Source organism: Sinohyriopsis cumingii, chromosome 16 (genome assembly GCF_028554795.1).
Source record: "Sinohyriopsis cumingii isolate HCF-2022 chromosome 16, ASM2855479v2, whole genome shotgun sequence".
NCBI classification, from domain to species: Eukaryota; Metazoa; Mollusca; class Bivalvia; order Unionida; family Unionidae; genus Sinohyriopsis; species Sinohyriopsis cumingii.
In genome coordinates this window covers 7,009,382-7,032,320 of record NC_142976.1, presented here as the reverse complement: position 1 = coordinate 7,032,320, position 22,939 = coordinate 7,009,382, and the positions used below count along the sequence as shown (strand labels likewise).

Here is a 22,939-nt window from a genome sequence, read left to right as displayed (position 1 = left end):
TCTTAGTATTTATGCTAAATATCTTCCACAAACTTCTGAGCATGTTTAGTATGTCCCATTGACAACCAGTATGGCAACCATGACGGTCATTTTGGAAGCAACTCCTGAATGGCTAATTTATCAACATGGGGTTATCACTAAAAGACTTATTATTGGCACTAAATGAAAATGGTGCCCTTCAGATGTCCAGAGAATTTGGCCTTCGCTGATATTTTGTCCATGATATCAGCTTTAAGGTCAGAGGCCTTGACAATTTTCCCTGCACTTACAAGTATCTTGTGAACATGCTTGACTCAGACATAAAAGAAGATATTTTTAGTACCAAATTAGGTATGCTACAGTTTGTCAAAACTGGCTGAAGTATTTCAATACTTAGAAGTTATCAACTAAAATCTTCACATGTTGTCTAGTTGGAGCTAAATGAAATGGTGCTGATACGACATCCAGCATGGTCACCACAACATCCACCTAAATCAAAAGTGATACCAACATGGGGTTTTCACCAGAAGATTTCTTATGCTATCTAATTGGTCCTAAATGAAATGGTGCTGATTTGACATCCAATCACATCACTCTATGTTGGTCATCTTTAAAATCTTCTTAATGCTGCTCATTCTGGATTGATACTCATTTCAACATTGGGTTTTCACTAAAAGACTATCTTTCATATCTAATTGGTCCTAATTGAAAATGGTGTTGATATGATATCCAGTATGCCCACCCTGTTATGATGTTGTCTATCCATCAGTCTGTTACCAGCTTAATTTCTAGACAATAATTTGTGTCTTTCACCAACTACAGTTACCAAATTTTGTGGGTGGTTTGCACATATAGTAAGGAAGAACTCAGTTGATTTTGGGGTCGAACGTTTTACTGTCAAGGTCACTGCAACTGAATGAAGAAAAGTTGTTTCTACTCAAAAAGCTTTAGTTCACCATTGTCTGCAGTTACCAAACTTTGTGGATGGCTTTCACTTGATATGGATGAAACTATTGATTTTCAGGCTTAAAAGCTCAAACATCAGGTCAAGGTAATGAAAAGAATAAATATTGTTATTGCAAAATTACACAAGTTCTGTATCACAGATTGGTCCAGACTGTGTGACTGGCTTACACTTGGTTTTAAGAATGAAGTCTGTCAGTTTTGAGGTAAAAACATTTATGGTCATGGTCACTATCTAACAGAAGAAAAATTGTTTCAGTATAGTAATTCAGTTATCTGCATAGAAGTGTTATGTATATCTATATTGTATGTTTAACTTTTATCCATGATTGGAGGTTGTAGATTAAGCTAATGATCGTTGTAAACAAATGTTTAGACAGCTAACTTTAGTCCATGATTGTGGGTTGTACTTTAAAATACAGTTTGAAAGTTAACTTATGACCAACACACTTGGTCATCTTATTGGGTCTTAGGTTTTTATTTAAGGTTCTTTTAAACAAAATTATTAATTCCTATTTTAATACCAGTTTTTTGTGGAATCACTTCTAGCTGTGTTCAGGTATAACTGGAGAGGAATTCTTTTTTAAATCATTCATTGGAATTACTAAAGTGCTCACTCACTGGTTTAACACTGTTTTGGGATTATTTTGAATTCATTCAAAGACATTCTGGATTATATCACTGTGATATCAAGACTGTTGGTACATCAAACTAGTCAAGACTTTTGATACATCAAATTCAGGCGTCTAATTCATCCTTCGGAACACTCTATACTTTTGGACTTTTGGACTTGTGATATAACATTTAGGAATTTTTTGGATTTAATTCACAATACTGTTAGTTCCTCGTAAATTTTCACTATGTAGTCTAGAAAAATAAATTGTTTGTTGAATTTTACAAAAGTTTAAGACCACAGTAATAGAAAACTGTTACTCATAGGAGGGGCATATGTGTTGTTCACAAAACTCCTTTTCTTTCATACCTCATTGAACGTTATTTATCTATTTCAGGTAGAGAAAATTCCCATACCAGGTAGATGTAAGCTTGAAGTCCCAGGATACAGCTCACCTGTAGAATTTGGCACCTTGACTTCATTTGCATATCGCGTCAAAGGGACAGGTAACTTTATATTTCTTGGTATATGCAGTATATTCCAGAGCTAGGATATACAATAACAGTCTAGTACTTGGTCTATATGGCAGAGTGCCAGTGCTTGCATTATGCAGTAACAAGCCAGAGCGAGGAATATATATATTAACATGCTGAATTGAGAAATATATGGTAATGTCCAATCACTAACATGCTGGAGCCAGGAATATGCAGTGTGGGTATGTGAGAAAGCTTGCCAGTAGCTTCTCGTGGGTTGGTGGTTCTTTCCGGGGTTTTCCCCGGGTTCTTCCTCCACCATTAATACTGGCTGCCATGTATAGCCTATTGTGTGCTGAAAAATGGCGTTAAACCCTACAACCACAACATGTATAAAATTTATGTGCATGAATTCAACCTTGCATGAAAACATATTAAGATAATAGGCAATCCCTAAGATGGCTTTTTGTTCAGTTTTCAATATCTAGGTTGCAGTAAGTTGTATTTGTTTGAGTCTCCATAGTATGAGTTTGCTTTATCTCTTTTAAACTCATTTTTACATATTTTAAAATTTAAGTTGGGGTGTGGGGTTCGTATGTATTGCCTATCAAATAGTTGGAATTTAGCGACACCTCACTGTGTTGGCATAGGATAGTCACTTTCAGATTGCCTACTAAACTTAAACAACCTTACATTGAGTCATACCTGCTTCAACAGACTACCTAATAGTTGTCAGTGGTTTTAATTCACTATTTAGGCCATTTCACTCAGCTCCTTTTGATCAGATGCAGGGCTCACTTTGGTCAGCATTCTCTTTGCTCTCTGCTGCATGAATGCTTTAAAAACATCTTATTTCATCTCTTCACTTGCATTTGGAAGGCATTATGATTTTATTTTCAAAACAGACGAATAATGTACAACTTCTGAGTGTAGTGAAAATCTTACTTAGAACAAGTCCAAGTGTGCGAGTGGAGATGACTTAACAATCAGTCCCGTCATATTGTACTTAGTGCATATGCAAAACAACTGCCAGGACCACAGGTACTCATTTCTGTCAGTGAAAAAGGAAATTATTGACAACTGCCATGACCACAGGTACTCATTTCTGCCAGTGGAAAAGGAAATTATTGACAACTGCCATGACCACAGGTACTCATTTCTGTCAGTAAAAAAGGATATTATTGACAACAGCCACTTGCCTTCTGTAAATTAACATGGTGAATGTAATTCATGCAGTTTGAAATCAGCTTCCTCACCAATCCTGTGCTCATTATTTTTTTATTGCATCAGTATATTCAGTCAGTGAGTACATATGTCATTGTAAAAGGAGATCTTTCAAACTTGTTTCCCATGAACAACTTAGCACTTCACAGATCATTTAATAGCCACTTTTGCAAGAAGCTTATCTGTTGCTTTGTTCCTATTTGGATAAAGTTTTGATGCAGTTCTTTAGGTTTGTCATGCAGCGAACAAGCTGCTCTGATTGAAGGTTATTGTTTTACCCTGCACTTGAACAAAACATAACCACCTATCAGAATTGAATGTGACATATTTCAATCAAAGATACACCGGAAGCATAGCTGTTAAATTTAATCCAAGTAGACATGATACGCATAAAATAGGTTATTCAATGATCAGTAAATTATTTAAATATAACACATGATGACCAGGTCTGAAACATCTCCTTTACATGTTGATGTATGTTATCAGTGACTGAACAAGCTGACAGGATGATATAATTAGTGTGGAACTGGCAAGGTGTTATGACTTTATGGTTTTAAACTAAGTAACAGAAAAGAGTGAAAGCCATCAATTTTTTTAAAAATTCAACCAGTAATTTATTTCCCTAGAATAAATAGTGAAAATTTAAAAAAGAACTTTCAGTATTGTGTATTAAATCCCAAATATTCCTAAAGGTTCTACCACAAGCCCAAAAGTATAGTGTTTTGAATGAATTCCAGTGGTGTTCCACATGAATTACAATCTTGAATGTGCTGATGTACCAACAACCTGGAATAGTTTGATGTGCTAACAATCTTGGTGTATTACAATGATATAAATCAGAAGGTCCTTGAATGAATTCATAATAATTCCAAAATAGTTATTTGTCTGAATAATCTCAATGAGCATTTTATAATTCCAATGACTATTTTAAATAAAAGATTCCTCTCAAATTAAATCTGAACATAACTGAACTTAAAGATAGGGATGAATAATTCTGATGTAAACAACCCTAATATAAAACCTAAGACACCATAAAAGGGCCAGGATGAGCATCAAAAGTTCATTTTCTAAATTTCTAATTTGTAAACAATCTTATATAGATCCCCACTTTATCTTTGTCACAGTAACTATTTTCCCAAAAATAGCTGTCATCTTAATGGAAATTTCCTTCAAACTGTAAACAAATTTTGTTCTAGAAAATTCTAAAGTCAGAATCAAAGCTGTATGTAGAATTCCAGTCATATAGGCCCAAACTCCTACCCTCAGTTAGAGACAAAGATCTAAGCAGGCAATGCAGATTTAATATACATAATTGCTGGGCATGAGAGATTTCAGATCATGTGTATCAGTATCAAAAAAATATAGATGCATCAATATATTGCTTAATTGTTTCACCAATACTCGATACACACCTTATGTCAAGTCTAAAACATTAAGTAATCTATTACTCCAGTATGGGTCATGTGACCAGTTTCCCAATTAAGATTAATGCTATTTTTAGAAAGTAGAACATGTGATCACTTGTCAAGAAATCTGATATATATATATATATATATATATATATATATATATATATATATATATATATATATATATGAATATGTTATTTTTGAAGAGGACTTTAAAATATGTTATAAAGTTTCCAATATTTTAAATAACAAAATATATATGAAGGTTACAGTTTACCAGTTTATATGTATTTCATTATTGGTACAGAATTCAAATTTAATGACATAACAAAGAAGAACCCCTTTCTCCAACACTAAATTTAAGAACTGAAAAAAACATATTGTTTGGAAAAAACCACGAAAAATGATACCAGCAGAAATTAATTCACAGTAGTTTCATGAAGTCCACATCTATTTTCAGAAGAAGAGATTATCATTTACACAACACGACCTGAGACGATGCTTGGGGACGTAGCCGTAGCTGTCCATCCAGATGATAGCAGATATAAACAACTTCATGGCAAGATGCTGTTACATCCCTTTGAGGGCAGAGAGTTGCCAGTTATATGTGATACTGCAGTAGACATGACTTTTGGATCAGGTAGGTTATTATTTTCTGTCGAACCCATCCCTATGTAAACTTGGAACAACACATTTTGCTTTTAGGTCACCTGGTCAAAGGCCAACTGAGTTTATGGTATAGCCATATGTCCATCATCCATTGTCTGCCATTTGATTTGTAGTCCATGAATACTTTTCTTTTGAACGCTATAGAAATTTAATTTATGATTAGATTTTGTTCAAACTTTGTATGAAAGCTTGCAATATCAAGATCTTGGATGAGAGTTGTTGACATTGTTTACCATTAAAATGGTTGAATTTGTGAACACTGGCATTACATTTCTAATCAGATTTTAATGTGATTTAGTATGTAAGCTTATAACATCAAGACCTCAAAATATTTCCATTATGAGCAACATTCATTCATATCAGTGAGTTGATCTTGCATCTGTTGGACTGAGCTTGTGAACAGTATAGAGGCTATATTTCTGATCAGTTTGGTATGTGAGCTTAAATCATCAAGCTTTTGTATGAGTTTGATAATGAATGACAATCTTATTAGTAAGGTTGATCTAGCATCCGATTGGTTGAGCTTGTGATCACTCTAAAGATCATATTTCTGATCAAACATGGAATGTAAGCTCACATCTTGAAGATCTCAGATGACTTTCAATTGCATAGATCATCCACACATTAACGCAGTGATATTACATTTTTTTGAGCTTGTGAGCACTTAAGAAGTCATTTTTTTTAATTAGATTTTGATTAGGTTTTGCCATCAAGATCATGAAATTTTGATTATGAGCAAAATCCACACATATTAATGAGGTGATCTTGCATCTGATTGGCTGAACTTGTGAATGCTCTGGAGGCCAGATTTCTGATTTGATCGGTGTTGGTATGTAGGCTTGTATCAGCAAGACCAAAGATGAGTTCATGAGGTGATCCATCAACTCCTTTGTATGTATGCATGTATGTGTATATGTCTGTATGTCTTTTCATGTGTATGTATGTATGTATGTATGTATGTATGTATGTATGTATGACACTTCAGCACAATGTTGGCTATTGATGCAGATTAACAGTAAAGTTCTATGACTGTAAGTATGAACAGTTTGCACACAAACATTCCAGAAGATAAAACCTTCCAAAGAAACTTAAACATGAAGTACTGCAAAGAAGATAAAAGTAGAGTTGTTTCAAATCTGTACAATACGTAAAAATGCTAAAGGTAAAAAGTATAAAATCTTTCAAACACAGGGTCAAAATGATATATTTGCATGCTCTCAAAAAGTCCAAGATTTTCACCAGAGAAAATCTTGGACTTTTTGAGAGCATGCAAATATATAATTTTCATACGTCAGCATAATTTTTTTAATTGAATGAACTTTATTTTTAAAAAAAACTTTAAAAAAGTTGATACACTCCACAAGAATGAGTTCCACAGTCAATGTATGCACACTGGTTGAGGTTCACCCATCTGAAATTATTATGTTACTTTTTTTCTCTGTTAATTTTACATTGTCATTTTACATTGTCATAATTTTGTGCAGTACTTTTCCATATTTTTTCATACTGCATCACATGTGTGTCTAAAAATAGTACAGTGTATTAGTAAATACTTTGTAAACAAACAATCTGTGCTCATTTAGTACACGCTTTAACTTTTGGTTTATTAGATTTGTTTGTGGAGGAACTAAACAAGCTGTTTTCATCCATTTGAAAGCAATGATGATAAAGTTAATGATGTGGATGAGTTAACTGAGTCGCAGGTGAAAGTTTCAAACAAGTAATTCACAATACCATTGTGATCATTTAAACAGTTATTTTGGAGAAATATTCGCAATTAAATGGATCAGACTATGACCAGTGCTCTCTAGGGTCTATAAATATAGCTTAGAAAAGCACATTGTGGTCAAGGGCTATTGCATATCTATCAGATACGTACCATTTTACTAGTCAGTCAAAACACTGAATTCAAGAAAAAAATGCAACTGAAGGTTTTGGTAGGAAACTAAGAGCATTAGAGCCAATAAGTCAAGATAATGAAAAAATATTATTTCTGCTGGCCAAATGGACTGTCACACAACAGCTGCTTTGCAATTTTCCCCATTTAACTTTCTGGATACAATGTTAAGCTAGTGATAGAAGACATACCCTCTGTGATACAGGTCATAGCTGGCGTCCCTCCAACAGCAAACATGCAAGTGACAAGGCATAAACATATGTCTTCTTTAGCTGGTAATAAGAATGGTAATAAATATACTTATATTTATTCATCTTGAATTTCCTCAAAATGTTCTTTCTTAGTTCTGCAAATCTAAATGACATCACCCATTTCATGGAAAACATGATACACATCAAAATTATGCTGTAATTTCGACCCAAAATAAATTAAGTCCCTCATAAGCAGAAAAGCAGAAGTGAGTTGGGTCAGCAGAAAAACAAAATCCATCCATTCCAGATAGTCGCAAAAGTTTTTTCAATGCACATTCATTCAGAATATAACTATAAATTTGAAGTTTATGTAGACCAAAATGAGAATTTTTTAAAAACTATTGTCAATTTCATGGCAAAGTTCAAACGTTGTGGTTCTATGTGTGCATTAATATTGTTACTGTGTATTGATGAATATACAGTTGTGTATGTTTTTTTTCAATACAGCATAAATTCAGTTACTTTGTTTCTTGTAGTGTATTCCTTTATTATTAAGCCTTAGGTTGGAAAATGAAACAGGCATATCATAAAAAGGTTACTGCACTGTATGGAAAATTTGTGTTTTTGGACAAGTACTTTACTCCCAAAGGTCATGCAGTTATGCTCAGAAGTAACTTGTTCATATTTTCCTATTCAAATGCATTAATCTACAAGCATGCATGAGTCATTATGCTTGTTCTTTATCTGATGTGTGCAATACAACCTCGTCTCTGTGGTTTATTCTATATGATGGATGCCACTCTTCCATGATTGGTTTGATGTTATGAAGCATGTTTAATTTTCATTCAACACACATAGAACATGGTGATTTATATAATATTATAACATCTAAAGTCAATATATGGTATCTTCCATTTGGAAATAGGTAGCATTGGCTGCTTGATCTGTCCTTCATTACCATTAATACCAATGTGACTAGGAATTTAGTGGTACAGAATGCAATTTCCAGAAAATAAGTAAATAACATCGTTGTAAGATTTGGGATTTTAGTAGTTAGTCCCATTAAAGGTTTTCAGTGTGAATAAGGAATCCCAACAAGATGAAGGCATTTTTTTTGGAGATATTTCAGTGCAGTACATAGATTTTAGTATGGCTCTCAATTTTGTGGTAAAAATGAAGGCTTGGGCTGGTAAACCACTCAAGCGGATACCATGGAGGGCCTGCCAACTGGTATGATTTGACTGTAAGTGTTACGGAAATGATGCTTAAATTATGGACTTGCAGAATAATAGCAAAATAATTATGGAAATACAATTGTTACAGTACTGCAATGTCAGTGTTTGATTCAAATCTGAGTTTCATATTAGATTCAGTAGAGCTTGGTAAGGGAACTAGACTAACGTTACAGAAGTACCACAGATGTGTAAAACTGCGCATATTTTCATGAAAAATATGTATGAAAAAGCTGTTCCATACATAATTGTCTAAAAGTGGCATCCAACAAATGATACATGTTCAAGATGATTTGGACAATAAGCTTCTTAAAAAGTTTAAATAGTACAGAAGCATAAAAAGGAGTATTCAGATTCTTGGGATTAAACCACTAAGGCCAACAGGTTACATTTAAGGGACATCATGTGTTGATTTGAGTATGTCTCACGGCATGAGAGATGATTGCCTATTGCTGTTATTATGTAAAATTGAGAGAGATGGCAAGAAACCATTGAGCTCCATGGGGTGTGGTACTGCAGTTTGTGAAACTGAACTGGAGCTAATTAAGGTCTAAGGATATTTTTTAAACTTTTGTTGAGCATATTGTTTGCTTTCGCTTCACTGGTGTCCAGTCACACTTCTGAACTTTTAAATTCAAGTTTTCCAACTTGAAAGTATCAATACATTTTGTTACACCTTTTTGAATATTTGTCTAACATATGGAAAAGTATGAACTGCCTTAATGAGAAGGTCTTGTTATGGTTGGCAGGTCTGCCATGGGTTGTTGTAACTACAGCACAGACCTATATCCATTTTCGAATCATCAGTATACAGGGATATATGGCCATGATGGGAAGCTCACATTTCATTGAATTTGCTGTAAAAATAAGAGTATTTGTTTAAATTGGCAAACCAACGTGTTGATTACTGTTTTGTGATTTTGCAACATTCATTTTTTGCAGCTTCTAGGTGAGGACAAATTTATACATCAAATTGTGGAACTAAATTTGATTTCTGAGCATTAAAGATTTGGTATTTAGGCCTAACAACCACATCATGGATTAGACAGGTTAGAGGATAGTTTGATAGTGTACTGAAGAACCATTTTCATTCATTAGAGTGATGGCTAATTGGCCTCAATGAATGGTTCGTTGGCCACAGTGAAGAGTTCATTGGCCTCAGTGAAGAGTTTTTTTAAGAGGAAGCTCTGAATGCTGCTAGACAAGTCAGAGTCCTTGACTGTGTGGCACATTAAGCATCTACAGTAACCTGATCCATATATTGAGCCATGGGCAAGTTTTGATCATTCTATCAAGCAACTACAGTAACCTGATCCATATATTGAGCCATGTTCAAGTTTTGATCATTCTATCAAGCAAATACAGTAACCTGATCCATATATTGAGCCATGTTCAAGTTTTGATCATTCTATCAAGCAAATACAGTAACCTGATCCATATATTGAGCCATGGGCAAGTTTTGATCATTCTTTCAAGCAACTACAGTAACCTGATCCACATATTGAGCCATGTTCAAATTTAGATCTTTCTATCAAGCAAATACAGTAACCTGATCCATATATTGAGCCATGGTCAAATTTTGATCATTCTGTCAAGCATCTACAGTAACCTGATCCATATATTGAGCCATGGTCAAGTTTTGATCTTTCTATCAAGCAAATACAGTAACCTGATCCATATATTGAGCCATGGTCAAGTTTTGATCATTCTATCAAGCATCTACAGTAACCTGATCCATATATTGAGCCTTGGTCAAGTTTTGATCATTCTATCAAGAATCTACAGTAACCTGATCCATATATTGAGCCATGGTCAAGTTTTGATCTTTATATCAAGCATATACAGATGATGTGAGCTGATCCATATACAGTTGATCCATGGTCAAGTTTAGATCTCACAAAAATCCTGTATCACCAGAGCGTGACCTTCCTGTCTGCTCCATAATTGGTTGTGTTTATGAACACTGTGCCCCATAGTTCTGATCAGATTTTGACTAGATTTGGGATGTAAACTTACATCATCAAGATCTCATATGTTCAGTTTTTAGTGACTTCCATACCTAATAATGAAGTTGTCTTGCATCTGATTGGCAGAGCTTCTGAAGTCCATAATTCTGATCAAATTTTGTTGTAGATCTTAAAGGAGTTTGATTATGTGTGATGCTAATAAGGTAATAATTTTCATCTAATTGGCTGAGCATGTGATCACACTAGAAGCCATATTTCTGATCAGATTTTAATCATCAAGATCTCATTTTGACTTTGATTAAGAGCAGTATCCATGCATATCAATAAATTGATCTTGCATCGATGTGACTGAGCTAGAGAACACTCTAGAAGCCATGTTTCTTACCAGGTTTTGATCAGATTTGGTATTTAAACATGTTTTTAGACCATAGATAAGTTCCATTATGAATGACATTCCTATGTATGAGTTACCTTATAGTGCACTGATTGGCTGCATCTGTAAGATTTTGATTTTGATTGGTTGCATCTGTGAACACTAGTGTCTGTAAGATTTTGATTTTGATTGGCTGCATCTGTGAACACTAGGGTCTGTAAAATTTTGATCAGGCTTGTTGTGTAAGATTGTATCATGAAAATCTCAGCATGATTAGTGCATGCTAATGATCAGATGGAATGAATCAAACTCACAGACATCTGGTTTTCTAGTTATGCCTCTAGGGAGGTAAGGAAAGACATAGAAATCCATGCTGACTGCACAGATTAGTCCCCCCCCCCTTTTAATGACAAGTAAATGTGTGCTTTAAGGAGTGACTGTTAACAATTTCTGAGCTCTGATTCAAAGCCTACACCATTAGGGGCAGGGAGAGACCCAGAGGACAATTCTGGTTGTATAAATGACTTGATCTTTTATGACTAGGAAGTGATCCTGTATATTTTTTCAAGGAAAGAAAATAAATGATATGAACACTAATAAACAGAATAGCAGCTGTGTTCCAAGATTTTTCTTTTCAGTTTCAGTATGTGGGTGAATTTGCCTACACAAGGTGACATGTCATGTGACTGTCTAGTTGATCTTTAACAGATGCATTTAGGCCTCTTGTTGGAATACAGGATGGAAAACTTATTATAACAGAAGAAAATGGCTCAGTTACTTCATTATTGCAGCCACAGTGTTTATGCTGTTGTCCTCTATAACTTAGCCAAGATTTACCTCCCTTTTGTAATGATTTCTCTATATTAGATCAGAGTTGCAGTAGCTGTCTGCAATACAGGTTTTGTTTTTGTATTGTACAGGTGCAGTTAAGATAACTCCAGCTCATGACCAAAATGACTATGACATAGCCATCAGACACAATCTACCATTTATAGACATTCTGGATGACAGTGGTCACATGATTAATGTATGTGATAAGTTCAAAGGTCAAAAGAGGTTTGAAGTCAGAACTAGACTGGTTCAGAATTTGAAAGAAATTGGACTATTCAGGGGAAGTGAAAGCCATGAAATGGTGCTGCCAGTCTGCAGGTATGTCTGATTATTTTTTTACAATAGTTTGTTTTCAGGATATAAATATACAACACTTTCCTTATATTTGGACAATTTTTTTGGAGTAATCCCTTGGTCCCCAGGTCTTATGGAAGAAATACTTTGTTACATGGTTCACTTTTAAGAGGCCACTCATTAAGTAATCACCATTCCTACCCCTTATGAGAGACTACCTCACCCTGTACCAAATTACCTTCAATTAGTGACTACCACATCCTGTACCAATTTGTCCCAATTAGAGACTAGCTCACCCTATATCTAACTTCCTCAAATGAGAAACTACTTCACTCTGTACCAAAATACCCCTACTGAGACACTACCCTGTTATATACTAACATCCCCAATTAGAGACTACTTCACCCACTACCAATATACCCCATAGAGGTCACTTCATCCTGTATCAAAATATTAATTTTTACCATTTTATTCCTCTTGCACAAGGCCACATCTCTGAGGAGGCCAGCATTCCTTTGTTGAAGTGATGACTTCATAGGAGTATTTTTGTCTTGCCTGTGAATGGCAAAAGATAACAGATTCAAGTTACAACAGTAATGATGGCTTTGTCAGCCATAATGATGGTTGTGTCGTCAGTGATGATGGCTGTGTCAAACAGTAATGATATCTGTGTCAACATTTAATGATGGCTGTGTCAACAGTAATGATGGCTGTGTCAACAGTAAAGATAGCTGTGTCAACAGTTAATGATGGCTGTGTTACTACTACTACTACTACTACTAATAATAATAATAAAGACTTTATTTAGAGAAGGTAACTTGATTAGTTACAGAACTAATCTAGAAGGTAACTCAATTAGTTATAGAACCAATCTACCTTAAGGCCTTCTATCTGTTATGTACAATATATACAGTATATACAACATGATGTGAAGAGTCTGGCTTGACAATAAATAATTAAGAAATTTTAAAATTCAAAGTATCAAGCCTGGAACACATACGCAGTCATCTTGGAGAACATAAACATATATAAAGCATAATATGTCATACTGCATTGAAAAATTCAACTATGAAAATGATGCAAAATTACAGAAAAGCAGGCAGTATTTTTTGTACTCGAATTGTTCAATTTTCTAAAGATTTCATCCATTTAAGACATTGATTATTAAAAGAAGAAATGCTAGGAGCCTGCCTTATGTCACTGGGAATGTTGTTCCATACCAGTGGACCAGTATATTGAAAACTTTTGTTTAAACAATTCCTTCTTTGGCCTTGGTATAATGTAATTTTTACTTCTCACAGACCTTAAATTTGGAGTACCATCAGCATCTCTTTGGTGACAGATTTGGCTTAGATAGGAATGGCTTTTCTGGATACTTTGTACATCAGTTTGGCCTTTCTAAAAATATTCTTTCATATATTGTGAAAAACTTTATATTATTCATTGCATCCAGAAAATTGTCTTTACATTGATCTAGTATTAAATGGCAAGTCTTCTTTTAGAGTCTTAAAAGTTTTGTTATGTTTGAATTAGAGGTATTACCCCAAATTACATTACAGTAGTCCAGATATGGCTGAATATAACTTTAATAAAAGATGACCCTATACTGAAGAGGAATGTATGTTTTGATTTTCCTCAGTAGCCAAAGATAAGGATTAACCTTTTTTGAATTATGTTTTATGTGAATAGCCCAAGTAAGATTGTTATTTTTGAATACACCAAGAATTCTATCTTGAGAGGTCATATTAAGGCTCACGTTGTCAAATAGAACGTGGAGTTTGTCGCTATCTAACCTTACTCGTTTTTGTTGTGTTGTAACTAGTAGGTCTTTTGTTTTTTCTGTATTTATGATCATACTGTTTTCCTTGCACCATACTTTGAGAGCATCTTGTAAGTTATTGACTGTAATGATGATTGTTAATATTTATATGCTGTATTCGTTTGAAACTTTGGCTGACATTACTGTTGGTTTGGAGTGTTTGCCCTGATATGAGTCTTTTCATTCTTCTCAGAGTAGAAAGCTTGGTGGCATTTTCAAAAGACACATGTCATCTATATCATTTGCTGTATTCAGTTAAAACACCACTGATGAAGCCACTATTTCATTGTCAAGTATGTCAAGAAATGTGGATATAATGATTACTATTGAATTTTATTTTCATCTCATGTGAGTGTAAAGACAAGTGAGATTATGGTATGACCCTGTGTGTTTCACGCATTGTGTGCTTTCTTTTGATTTTGCTTTCAGTCACCAATTGCCTGTCCTTTAGTACATACATTGTCTTGGCATGAAGACTTTGTAAATTTATGCAAATGCTACCAATCTGGCATCAAGTTTAACTGCATTACTGCCACTGGTGCATGTCATGTACATTTGATTTAATTTATATTTGATTTAACTTAATTGTTTGTTTGTTAGTTTTATTTCCTTTTTCATTACATGCTATTGTGATGTACTGTATACACTCACATATAAGCCCGTTCATGTATAAGCCGACCCCAAACTGAACAGGTATAAACACTAAAAAGTGCATGACTCACATATGAGCCAACATACAACTCTGAGACATCTTAAGATGCACGAGGTAACTTCTAAATGCATTTATTTAGGCAAACTTATTTTTTTTAAAATTGCATGTATACTTATCGAATTTGGCGTGCATGATTATTAAAAAGCAATGGTATAAACTTCTTTGAAAAGTAATTTATTTATTTTCTGTTTTCTTCTTGTTTCTGCCTAATTTAGATCCTTATATTTTCCTAAATTATTTGACTTATATGCAAGTATGTATGGTAATTTTATTTACTGGATTTGATATTTTCCAGAAATTCATTTCAGTTTTTTGAAAACCTAATATTAGAACTTTTTTTTGTATAAAATCTGACCTAGTTCCTGACCTTGACTCAGAATCAGAGTTGAAGTAAACAACTTCTTTTATTTAATTTTTTTAATTCATTCTTCGTGTGGTATTTATAGAGTGGAATTTAGGCTGTACTGGGAGTATGTGACTTTAAACATGTAGCAATTATTTAGAAATTCTGGTTTTACTGGAGGGAATGACCCTTATCCGGGCAGTAGCCAGATTTGATAGTGATGTTTTGAGAAACAATTTCAGTTGGGCTTTTAAACACTTAGATGTCAAGGTGTTTTTTCTGTTGTGACCAGTTGGAATTAAGTTTAAATTTTTCTTCAAATTATTTGGATTCTAAAGATTAATTCTTTTCCTTGGGAATATTTAAGTGCTCATACAGATTTCTTGAACAAAGACATTTATTGAAATTTTATTTGGAATTCAAAACTGGAATATTATTTTCTGTGGTTCAACAAAGATCTTTTGACACTTCAGTACTATGCTGATTATAGTATACATCATCGCCTTCCATTTTGGATGTTTGTCCATACTCGAACTCAAATTCATTAGAAAAACATTTTATAACTAGGACTTCTAATTTTCAATTCTTGGATTATTTTTGTATTTGATTCTTAAAACTATAATTTCCTTTTCTCATTTTGACCTTGTTTTTTTAGGGAAATAAATTTTTTCAAAACTTGTTATCTTCACTTTTCTCTTTTTATTCTTTATGAGAGCCTAAGCACGTGACATGCTACAAGAGGGAAAGGGGAGATTTTGTTGACTGACACTCAAACACTTCACAAAGTTGGCAGAATCATGATCATTTATCTATCCCACTGTCTGTCCATTAATCAGTGCTATATTCTTTAAAAAATAACTTCACTTTGAATTATTGGATATTGACCAAAGTTAGGTATGACGTCTTATGTTGATGAAACCTTGAAAGTGACTGATTTTCAGCCTTCTCTGTCATCATTAGTAGAAGTTAAAGCCCTTATTGCATGATCTTCAATTTTATGTGGTTTCACTTTTTAAAAAATTGTTTTCAGCCAAACAGTTGACATGAAAATTAACATTGATAAATCCTTGAATGAGTTTAATTAAAAATCCTTGAATGAGTTTAATTAAAAATCCTTGAATGAGTTTAATTAAAAATCCTTGAATGAGTTTAATTAATAGGATGACATTATTTACAGGATTTATATCTGTAGATAGTCTATCCTTATAACTTTGTTTCAGGAGCTAAATTTTACCATGGTTTGTTAGATTTTCCAAATAGTTTACATACAACTTTATGTTGATAAAACCTTAAATTAATTTAAATGTCAACTTCCATGCCATAATTTACATATGTTATTCCCTCCCTCTTACTTTGGGTTTTGCAGCATAACTTTACCATGAGTTTTAAATTTTAGCATTTCACAAATTAAGTGACAGAAGTTATACCCCTTGGTGGACTGTCCTCCTAACTTTGGTTTCCACATCACAACTTCACAAACATTTGTTAAATTTCAATCGGATTTGACTTGCAGCTTTAGATTGACAAGTCTAGCAGTGTTGGATGGATTAAAACACACAATCTTGTGATCACAATCAGTCCAGCAGTGTTGGATGGATTAATAATAATAATGATAATAATAATAATAATAATAATGAGGACTTTGTATAGCGCCTAATATTTAGAAACACCTATAACATAAAAACATATATAATGATATAATTACAAAAACAAACACAATGAAATTAGAAAACATGAAAAACATGCTAAAAATATTTAAGGTAGGAAACATTATTAGGTCTTTAAGTTTGTTCTTGCAGTCAAAATAAGTGAGTTTTAAGAGCACTCTTGAATGGGATCACTCTGTCTTTGTGTCAGTGGGCAATTCATTCCACGTTGCTGGGCCCTGGTATGCAAAAGAACGCTGTCCATATGACTTTGTTTTCATAGTGGGAATGATGAGTATATGATTGTCAGAAGTGGAGCGTAAGTATCTTGCTGGTGTGTAAACATGGGTGAGGTCGGATAGGTATGTTCAACTAGAATCCATCAGTGAAACATAGCACAGAGAACAAATTTTGTGTTTGATTCTGGATCGAATGGATAGCTAGTGTCGATTACAGAGCAGTGGGGACGTGTGCTCTGATCGTGGTACTCTAAGTATGATCCGAGCAGCTGTGTTTTGAACATTTTGAAGTTTCTGGAGTAGATATTGAGATGAACTAGACATAATTGAGTTACAGTAATCCAGTCTTGAAAGTACTAATGAACACACACGTGTTTAAGTGGCATCAACTGAAAGATATTTGTGAATGGAGCTGATGCATCTCAGCTCAAGATATGCAGCCTTGCATATGTTCATGACATGTTGGTGCAATGTGAGAGTACTGTCCAGAGTAACACCTAGGTTTCATACTGATTGTGTGAATTTAATGTTGGTGTTGCTGATATTTATTGCTTGATTAAAGGATGTGAATGAGAAAGTCTTTGTGTTGTGATCAGAATGGCCTCAGTTTTATCATCATTCATCTGCAGTTTGTTACATGTCATCCATGATTTCACATCAGAAATGCACCTCTCTACATCTTGGTAGCATCAACTTCAGTTGGGTGGCTAGATTTGTATAGTTGGGTGTTATCAGCATACAATTGGTGAGACACTGCATGATGATCAATGAGACTTGAGAGCGGCTGAGTGTATATAATGAAGAGAACAGGTCCAAGAACAGACCCCTGTGGAACACCACAATATAGATTAACTGGGCTGGAGTTTATTCCATTTGCAGACATAATTTGTGTCCTGTTGACCAAGTAGGACTTGAACCACAGTAAGGCTGTATCATGAATGCCAAATACATGCTGGAGATGGCGAAGTTATAGATCATGGTCTATTGTGTCAAATGCTGCAGACAAATCAAGGCGGGTGAGGACTGTAATCTTTCCGCTATCCAACGCAGAGAGAATGTCATTAACTACTTTTAGAAGAGTAGTTTCAGTACTGTGGCAAGGGCGATATGCAGATTGTACATTGCTAAAAAAGTACCTTTTGAATTTAGATGAGATACAAACTGGGATAGAACAACCTTTTCTAAGATTTTTTATATGAATGGGAGATTAGAAAGTGGGCGGTAGTTCTTTAAATCGTTATGGTCTATTGTTGGTTTCTTCAGCAGAGGCTTAACAATGTCAGTTTTTGAAAAATGATGGGAATTCCCAGGATGAGAGAGAGGTATTAATAACATCAGTTAGTGAAGGCAATACTGGATCTAAGCACTCAAGCAGCAGTGATGTTGGAATTGTATTAAAACACAGTCTTGTGATTATAATCAGTCCAGCAGTGTTTGATGGATTAAAACACATACTCTTGTGATCACAGTTAGTCCAGCCATGTTTGATGGATTCACACACAGTCTTGTGATCACAATCAGTCCAGCAGTGTTTGATGAACTAAACACACAATCTTGTGATCACAATCTGTCCAGCAGTGTTGGATGGATTCACGCACACAATCTTGTGATCACAGTTAGTCCAGCAGTGTTTGATGGATTAAAGCTTTTTGGCCCTTCCATGTTAATATTTTACAATTTTTACTTATTTTCATTACAGTTTAATGTGAAAAGTTAAGATTTTATCTTTGCTATATTATTATGTTTCTTTAAGGCCAGCCTTTTGATAGCTTTCAGAGAACACAAAACCATTTTTGTGTGATCCAGGCACTCTCACTTATCAGGCCTTGTAGTTTAGTGTGTGAATCTAGCTTGGTGAAACTAACCTGTTCTGCTGGGGGCAGGTCACTATGACCTACAACTGACCTCAAGCTGCAGTTCTTTTGCTTTGTTCATATGGTCCTTGTGTCATTCATCTTTAAATATACACTCATATAGCTTTGTTTATGAGTTTTTTATAAACTAGATCATCAAAGTTGATCACTGTAGCCTGCATTTAATGCATCTATGACTTGAATTGAGTTACCTGATAAGGTCATTTTCTCAGTCTTATTGTAGGACTATGTATCTGTGTGTCCTTACTTTGTGTTTGACATCATTCCAAAAAAAGGTCACTGTGATATAAATTTTATGCTTCATTCACTTTTATCATAGTTGTTTCTATTTGGGAGCAGTGTTATTGAGGTACTATTGACTCTACAGGTACATGTATACATCTGTTTATTGGTCATGATGAGTAATAAGCAGATAGCGAGGACTGTTTATCTGACCCCATTCAGCTGCTGCTGCTATTTGCTCAAATTCCAATACAAAATGTCTTGTTAACTATTCTTCAGAATGCAAGCTGTGTTTGCAGTGATTCATGATGCAGAACCTTTATGATGAAGAAAATATGTTAAAAAGCAATTACCAGCTTTGACTTCTCAAGAAATTGAAACAATTTGGTCTTCATCAAATGTTACAGGTTGGCATTCGTGTATAGACAGGCTCTTGATGTATGAGTTATTGCTCTTTTTGACTTGGATGCAATCTGTGATGCAATCTTGTGTCAGCTACTGTTCTCACTTATTAGTAGATTTCTCTAATACTTGCTATATTTTGGTCATTATCCAAAATTGAATTATTTTCAATTTGTCATTACTTGACTGTTGACTCTAGGTCTTAAACTTTGTAACAAAAAGAACAAAACTAGCAATTTTAATAAATGAATAAATAATTCACATTCCTAAAATGCAAATTGAAAATTCAAGTTAAATTGCAGATAATCCTAAATGTTCTTTCACAAGTCCTAAAGTATAGAATGTTCTGAATGAATCCTGGTAGTTGTGAATGTCTTGATGTATCACAATGATATAATCCAGAATGTCTTTGAATGAGTCTACAAAGTCAAAGAGCATTTTGTAATTCCAATGAATAATTTAAATAAATGATTGCTTTCAAATTATATTTGAACACAGCTAAAAATGATTTCACAGACTGAATAATTGTTTACCAAATCGTATACATGTATATGCTAATTTCACTTGACCTAAGACCCAATACAATTTAGTAGGGAAAAAAACAATGTCTTGAACTCAAATTCAGGTAAACATCTTGACTGTTTACTTCATAGAATCGTGACAAAAATCATGTAGGCATTACTCTCGCCCATGAACAAAATATTAAGGATATACATAACATTGACTATCAAGATAGGTATAACCATTGATCCATCAGTTTCATACAAATTGATGCTTGTCAAACTAGCACAGTCACTTGATCAAACTCTGACAATTACTTGACTATTTTTTCAGTCTTTCTTTCATTCAAAGAGTGCTAGAATATTTAATTGAAGAAATATTATTTTAATTAATTTATCTCTATTTGTTCATGTATATTTTTAATTTACAGCACTGATTGTTAAATTATATTTGTGGAAAATTTATATTTTGACCATTTCAGCCGTTCAAAAGATGTAGTAGAGCCAAGATTGAAAGAACAGTGGTACGTTGATTGCACAGAGATGGCTCAAAAAGCTTTACAGGTAAATATGGATTTACTTGTAACCAGTGTTTGTGTATTCACATGTACATAATGAGTGAACTGTATATATGTATCTATGTATGTGTTCATCTATAATAATAATAATGATAATAATAATAATGTGTAATTTAAAGTATGTTTAGTAGAACCTCACTTGTTTGATCTGATTATGGGGAGGGTGAGTCTAAAATGGTTTGGGGATTTTGAGTTACAGAGTTCTAGAGGGTCACATCTTTGTTCATTACCACCTGTGAGAAGTAGATAATGGTTCGTTAAAAGAGAGGATGACATTCATGAGAAGTTCATTTTTTGTTTAAATTCATTGTGGGAGATTTCAAAATGTGACAGTGTAAGACAGGTGATTGCTTAATAGAGGGTTCATTGTGTATTGTAAAAGATGTTAATAGGTCACAGGAACCTTATTTATTGACTACATTTTTTTAGAGGAGCTTTACTTATTTTACTTGATTTAATATAAACATAGATGTAAAATAAAAGTGTTTAATTTTAAGGTGTCTACAAGGATACATATATACAGCACAGGAATCTGTTATGTTCATGTTTGCTCAATTTTTCATTATAATTTTTGTATAGAAATTGAATGTCATTTTCATCTATCACCTGGCAAAATGACACATAATAATACAAGTGACATTTTTCATAATGTGTTCTCTTCTGTTTTTAATGGCTGTGAGAGGGTTATAATGACTTTTTATCCATTCTGTTTGTAGTAGGTTGCTGAGAGGGAGAATTAACCCATAATCTATTATGTATGTAATACTGCAGGTTGTTGAGAGGGGAGAATTAACATTTAATCCATTCTGTTTGTAATACATTGCTGAGAGTGGAGAATTAACCTTTAATCCATTCTGTTTATAATAGGTTGTTGAGAGCAGAGAATTAACATTTAATCCTTTCTGTTTGTAATAGGCTGTTGAAAGTGGAGAATTAATCTTAGATCCCGAATGGTATGCCAAAATCTGGTTTGAGTGGCTCAAAAATATAAAGTGAGTATTCCATTTTTATATTCAGTAAGTATTACAATATAAATAATACCAACATATAATACATTTATATTATAATAGACTGCTCTAGTGGCCTAGCGGTTAGAGCATCTGCCTTGGATGCTCTAGGTCACGGGTTCAAACACGGCTGAGTCATACCAAAGACTTATACAAATGATACTTACAGCTTCTTCGCTTGGTGCTCAGCATTAAGAGGTTAGTGTTAGGACTGGATGGCCTGGTGTCAGCATAATGTGACTGGGTGGGATATCATGCTACATGTCTGGTGCATGATGCCCCATTGCTAGACATCATTATAAACTGCCACACTGCAAATATCCAAGCGATATGACTGAAAAATTGTCAAAGCTATGTTAAAAATCCAAATCACACATGCACACACACACACACACACACACACACACACACACACACACTTTTATATTATAATATATTTTTAAATTATATTATAATTTTAATTTTATTTTAAATTCAAATTTTACATTCAGGGGTTTTGAAACACAATCTTATTGTGCACATTTAAATGACAATCCCATAATGCAGCAGCATTACAAGTTGGAGGTCAAGGCAAGATCAAGACAGGTTAATATCATAGTATGGAAAAGGATCAAGCTTGCATTCCTTAGATGAGAAGGAAACATTTGGACAAATCATTCTGTTATTGTTATTGAGACATGAAACAATGTGCAACATGCTTAAGTCTCAAAATTATTGTATATTATGCTACTTCAAATAAAAATACATTTTCTTGTATATAAACGTTCTGTATAGCAGATTATTTTAGCAGTTAAGAAATTTGGTGATTTAGTGGTCTCAGATTAGGAATGCGAAAATAAATCTAGTAAAAATGTTTTATCCACTGAAATAATTGTACCCAAGAATTATTATCATTTTAAGAAATGCAGTGAAACAGTCCCTCATGTTTTTTCACTGAAAATTTTCAGTATTTTCCATTCTCATTACATATATACTTGTTAAAGTGACTCAACAATGAATATAAATCATATCCTAAGTAAAGTTATCCTTTTTCCTCGAGTAACCTAGTGTTTAATAATGATAATAATAAAAAGAATGATGACTTTATTTAAAGAAGCTCATTTGGTCAACTGACCAATCTTTGTTTGGTACATCTATCTATCTATCTGTCTATCTATCTATCTATCTAATCCATCCATCCATCCATCCATCCAAGTGGTCTAAAGCGCTGTCTGTCACAGATCACTGCCATCTCACCTCTGTCTGCGTGGGTTCGAGTCTCAGGCTCAGCAAATGTGGATATGTGAGAAAGCTTGCCGGTAGCTTCTCGTGGGTCGGTGGTTCTTTCCGGGGTTTTCCCAGGTTCTTCCTCCACCATTAATACTGGTCACCATGTATAGCCTATCTTGTGCTGAAACATGGCGTTAAACCCTATAACAACAACAACATCTATCATGTATCTAATTACCTACTTATCTACCTACCTACCCACCCACCTATCTA

At 34.0% G+C, this 22,939-nt stretch overlaps 1 protein-coding gene across 1 annotated transcript in view; it reads left to right on the top strand.

Moving 5' to 3' along the window:
* The window catches only part of LOC149779889 (valine--tRNA ligase-like), an 86,784-nt gene that overhangs the window by 14,766 nt on the left and 49,079 nt on the right, over positions 1–22,939 (top strand). The window contains exons 8-12 of the mRNA XM_089936572.1: positions 1,953–2,061; positions 5,122–5,301; positions 11,911–12,139; positions 20,355–20,436; positions 21,366–21,442. Of these exons, the coding sequence (XP_089792698.1) occupies positions 1,953–2,061; positions 5,122–5,301; positions 11,911–12,139; positions 20,355–20,436; positions 21,366–21,442 (677 nt within the window). The remainder of the gene's footprint in view (positions 1–1,952; positions 2,062–5,121; positions 5,302–11,910; positions 12,140–20,354; positions 20,437–21,365; positions 21,443–22,939) is intronic.